Source organism: Triticum dicoccoides, chromosome 2A, assembly GCF_002162155.2.
Source record: "Triticum dicoccoides isolate Atlit2015 ecotype Zavitan chromosome 2A, WEW_v2.0, whole genome shotgun sequence".
Classification (NCBI taxonomy): domain Eukaryota; kingdom Viridiplantae; phylum Streptophyta; class Magnoliopsida; order Poales; family Poaceae; genus Triticum; species Triticum dicoccoides.
The window spans coordinates 671,960,181-671,965,050 of NC_041382.1; the positions used below are offsets into that span (position 1 = coordinate 671,960,181).

The following is a 4,870-nucleotide window of genomic DNA, read 5'->3' on the forward strand; positions in this document are numbered from 1 at the left end:
CTCCACGCTCCAGGACCCACGCTCGTCCGGCGGAAGTATACCTGGCCATGGAAGCCCGGCCCGAAAAGCCCGACACTGCTTCCGGGCCGAGCTCAGGCCTAGATTTTGAGCCTGATGGCCGGTCCGGGCCCATCATTTTTGCACTTTCATGAAAGTCGGGCCGGGCCGGCCCAGGGCCCGACGGGCTTTTATGTATTCGGGTCGGGCTCGGGCTCAAAAACAGGCCTGATGGACTGGCCGGGCCCGGACCTGAGTTTGCCCGGACCGGCCCGAGGTATGGCCAGGTATAGGCGGAAGCTCCCCGATTCAATCACGAGACCAGGTAAAAATGGATGGCGATGCTGCTGCGCACGCGCGTAGAATGTTTCACCCCAGCTTTCGATTTCACCTCTACCTGCTCAGCGACTACTACTTACTGGAACAACGACGTGTCCGCACATGTACAAAGTCAGACCAACTTTTCTTGGAGAAGCAGGCATCAGTGTTTTTTAGAGGGAGAGGAACGGTCGCACGAGCTTAGCCAGTTCTTGGAGAAGCGGGCACTAGTGTTTTTTTTTACAGGAAGAGGAACAGCGCACGAGGTAGCCCGCACGTCACCGTGTGCGTCCCTCAGCAGTAGCCGCATGTTCCGTTTCGGGCCTCGTCGGCTACAATAGATCGGCGGGTGGCCGGTCGTCACCGATGACGAGGCCGGCGCGTCGCTTCCGCAGGGTGACATCCCAAGGAGCCTTCTGGGAATGCCTCGAGCCGGGGCTCCGGCCACTCTCTGCCATCCACTGCTCGTGCCCTGCGTGCCGCTAGCCTGCTTGGTTGTTGGCGTCGTTCCATATACATATCCTGATGCGAAACATGCATACGGTTGGTGGGAGCGAAGCTCGGACATATTGTATCATATCCCGGATCCTAAGATCCTAGGTACGCGACGTCACCAATGGAGGGAATTGGACTCGCGTGCAGCGTGCTGGCCTTGATTAATCGGATAATCACAGCAACTTTGTTCTTGTTAGCGGAGAGATCGATCGATCCATCCATCTCGTCTATATATATACGGCGCCGGACAATCTAGCTTGCACGCTGCAAGCAGTTATACTACACTGTCGTGCACTACTGTACACACGCGGGAATTCGATGGCGGTTGACTCCATGGAATCGGTGGCCTTGGTCGCGGTGCCCTTCCCGGCGCAGGGCCACCTGAACCAGCTCATGCACCTCTCCCTGCTGGCCGCGTCGCGGGGGCTCTCCGTGCACTACGCGGCGCCCGCGGCGCACCTCCGGCAGGCCCGGTCGCGCCTGCACGGCTGGGACCCGCAGGCCCTCGGCTCCGTCCGGTTCCACGACCTCGGCGTCTCGGCGTTCGAGTCCCCGGCGCCCGACCCGGCCGCCCCGTGCCCCTTCCCGAACCACCTCATGTCCATGTGGCAGACCTTCACCACCGCCGCGCGCGCCCCGCTCGCCGCCCTCCTGGAGAGCCTCTCCGCCACCCACCGCCGCGTGGTCGTCGTGCACGACAGGCTCAACTCCTTCGCCGCCGTCGAGGCGGCGCGGCTGAGCAACGGCGAGGCCTTCGCGCTGCAGTGCGTCGCCATCTCGTACAACATCGGGTGGCTGGACGCCGAGCACCCGCTCCTGCGCGACAACGGCCTCCGGTTCCACCCCATCGACGCCTGCATGTCCAAGGAGTTCCTCGAGTACGTCTTCCAGACGGAGAAGGAGATGCAGGAGCGGGGGGGCGTGCCCACCGCCGGCATGGTCATGAACACGTGCCGCGCACTCGAGGGCGACTTCATGGACGCCATCGCGGCGCACCCGGCGTTCAAGGACCAGAATCTCTTCGCGGTTGGGCCACTGAACCCGCTGCTGGACGCGAGCGCCCGGACGCCGGCCAAGACGCGGCACGACTGCATGGACTGGCTCGACAAGCAGCCGCCGGCGTCGGTGCTCTACGTGTCCTTCGGAACGACGTCGTCTCTCCTGGGAGAGCAAATCGCGGAGCTGGCGGCGGCACTCAAGGGCAGCAAGCAGAGGTTCATCTGGGTGTTGCGCGAGGCCGACCGTGCCGACATATTCAAGGAGCCCGGCGAGAGCCTGCACGACAAGCTGCTCTCTGAGTTCACCAAAGAGACCGAGGGGACTGGGCTGGTGATCACCGGGTGGGCGCCGCAGCTGGAGATCCTGGCGCACGGCGCCACGGCGGCATTCATGAGCCATTGCGGCTGGAACTCGACAATGGAGAGCCTGAGCCACGGCAAGCCGATTCTGGCATGGCCAATGCACTCCGACCAGCCGTGGGACGCGGAGCTTCTCTGCAAGTACCTCAAGGCCGGGCTCCTCGTGAGGCCATGGGAGAAGCACAGCGAGGTGGTGCCGGCGGCGGCCATCCAGGAGGTGATCGAGGAAGCGATGCTCACGGACAAAGGGATGGCGGTGCGGCAGCGGGCGAAGGTGCTCGGCGAGGCCGTTCGCGGCGCCGTGGCCGACGGCGGCTCCTCGAGCAAAGGCCTCGACGACTTCGTTGCTTACGTCACAAGGTGATCAGCGTATCCGTGCGTGCCATACACAGATACGCATTGGGCGGTTTGGTCTCATCGAGTGTGTTTGAAACTTTGAATGGATTTCAGTATACAATGATTTGTCGTTTTCAATGTATTCATCTACTCATTTTAATTACACAAAGGGCCAAGAAGAAAGATTTGGAGGAGATGATAATCTACAAAGCATTTTCATCTAAAAGCAAGTGGGAAGGGAAAATAAATAATCACAGTATCAACGGTATTGTGATGTTGATGAAGTGAATGGGGATCACGATGTATACTTAAACATGTCACTAACTTTGACTTTTATAGAGTTCTGTCTGGTCCACATGATGTAACTACAAGTCTACAAATCAAGATTCTCCGGGTAAAAAAAAATACTATGAATACAATTGAATGTTAGAAATTGACTCAGGAGGACATAGACTTCTGAGTTTACATGACATAAACAGTTTTCGTTTGGCCCATAATGTCACCAAAGTGTCTTTTTTTAGTGTTCTCACACATGGCCCAACACATAAAAAAACCACCCCACAACGCACCATTTCATTTTTGTGTTGGACCCTCCCCTTCTCGCTCAGTTTTGCGTCGTAGCGGGACATTTCTAGTTGGAACCTCCTCCTTTAAAACCAGACTAGAACATCAAGATGCGCGTTGCCGCGCCCGCCATCTTGACGAAGGAATATCAAGACAATATAAATATTGGTGAAAAGAAATGGAAGGTATAATTACCAATGGAGATTTGAATTACAGTACCTTAGTTTGTAGTGGGGACTACGATACATTTAGAATAATTCTTATAGAAGGGCCAATTTAAACAACCCTCAAATATCTTTGCATAAGTCCTCAGCCCACATGAAATTTTATAAATCATTTGCAAATCCATAAGAGGACATATGACTATAAGGAGTACATTTAAAAGATTGACAATGAGAGATAATTAGTTGCAAAAAAACAATGAGATATAATTATGAGTTGTGCCGCGAAGTACAGAAATGACATAGAATACTGGATTGTTCATTTGAACATTAGTATTTATAAACATCGTCGAAAGACCGACTAAATTCACATAATGAACAAATGTGGCTATTAGATCAAATGGACACCACACAAAAACCTAGGAAAGAAAGAGTGTCACAAAGGCTCAAACATCTTTTTTTAAGACAACCTAAGTAGTTTTGCTATCCCAAGGAAAGAATGAACAATATAAATATAAAGTTGGGCTATCAACTTCTATACTTGCTGAAGTTAATGAAATTACTTTGAACTTGTTGAGGTTGTTATGCAAACTGATGTAGTGGCAGAGGACTTAACTTATAATATGTATTAGTGGTCATGCAAATGTCTGAAATCCATGGTCGATGTCAAGGGCTCCATTCAACATCACTTATTCAGAACAGAAGAAATCATATACCAAATAAGCACCTTAGTGATATTGACGGCGTGATCAGATTGTCAGTTGCTTGCATAGTGCACCATATATTAATTAGTTCGTTCCATCAAGCAGTTGAAACAATTATATGTGCACAAATTGTGTTAGCATAAGGAAAAGAATCGCACTGATGGCTGCATGTTATCCTGCAAGGACTTGGCTTGTACTAAATTATATGTACGTCATCACTCATCTTTCAAAATGTTATTGATGATTCTAGAATTTGAATAAACCATGTCCTTTGAGTTTCTTATACACAGGATGGCATATTACTTTACATCCATCAGTTAGAGAACAATCTATAATTAATCAACAAAGTTCATGGATCCAACACCGACATTGTCTGAGAGAGCACTTTCATCGTCATAGGATAGACCAGCAATCAAAACATCTTGAATTGTTCAGTCGTGTAAAAATTTCCAAACATTAAATTTTAGATAGAATTAGCCAGGTTTGTATATTGCAATCTGAGAGGAGGCACACCATACCTCAAACCCGATAGGGCATTTGGATCTCAGTATCAAACAGAATGACCAGATACCGAATGAAATGCGCGTACAAACAGCACCTCATCTAGTCAATCTTACCTCCAATGTTTGAAGCACGCCAACAAAATAGCTATGAGATTTTTCGCAAAAAAGAATAGCTATGAGATTTACCAGTTCAGCATCACACCAATATATTACATGAAGATAGAAGGTTTGCAAGATCGAAACTAAGCAACGGGCATGGCAGACCTGGCGTATAGGAAAGCACGTGGACATGGCGTGGCGTTACATCTGCTAAGACCACAGAGGCGAACGCCCACGGAGGATAGCCTGGGATGGATGCCGACGGCGCGTGCGGCCACCGCAGCCCCCATGTAAGAACGCTACAAGGAAATACACTGTAAAGAAGAGGTCCATCG

The 4,870-nt window shown here is 51.3% G+C and overlaps 1 protein-coding gene across 1 annotated transcript; it reads left to right on the plus strand.

Annotated features, from left to right (window-relative positions):
* Positions 1 to 986: 986 nt before the first annotated feature.
* On the plus strand, positions 987 to 2,736 carry LOC119356114 (cis-zeatin O-glucosyltransferase 1-like). Its single transcript, XM_037623018.1, has one exon. It carries the CDS (start codon positions 1,129 to 1,131, stop codon positions 2,530 to 2,532), a length of 1,404 nt encoding a protein of 467 aa, XP_037478915.1. The 5' UTR covers positions 987 to 1,128; the 3' UTR covers positions 2,533 to 2,736.
* The last annotated feature ends 2,134 nt before the right edge of the window (positions 2,737 to 4,870 follow it).

Coding starts and splice junctions, on each gene's coding strand:
- LOC119356114 (XM_037623018.1), top strand. CDS start 1,129: ATGGCGGTTGACTCCATGGAATCGGTGGCCTTGGTCGCGGTGCCCTTC.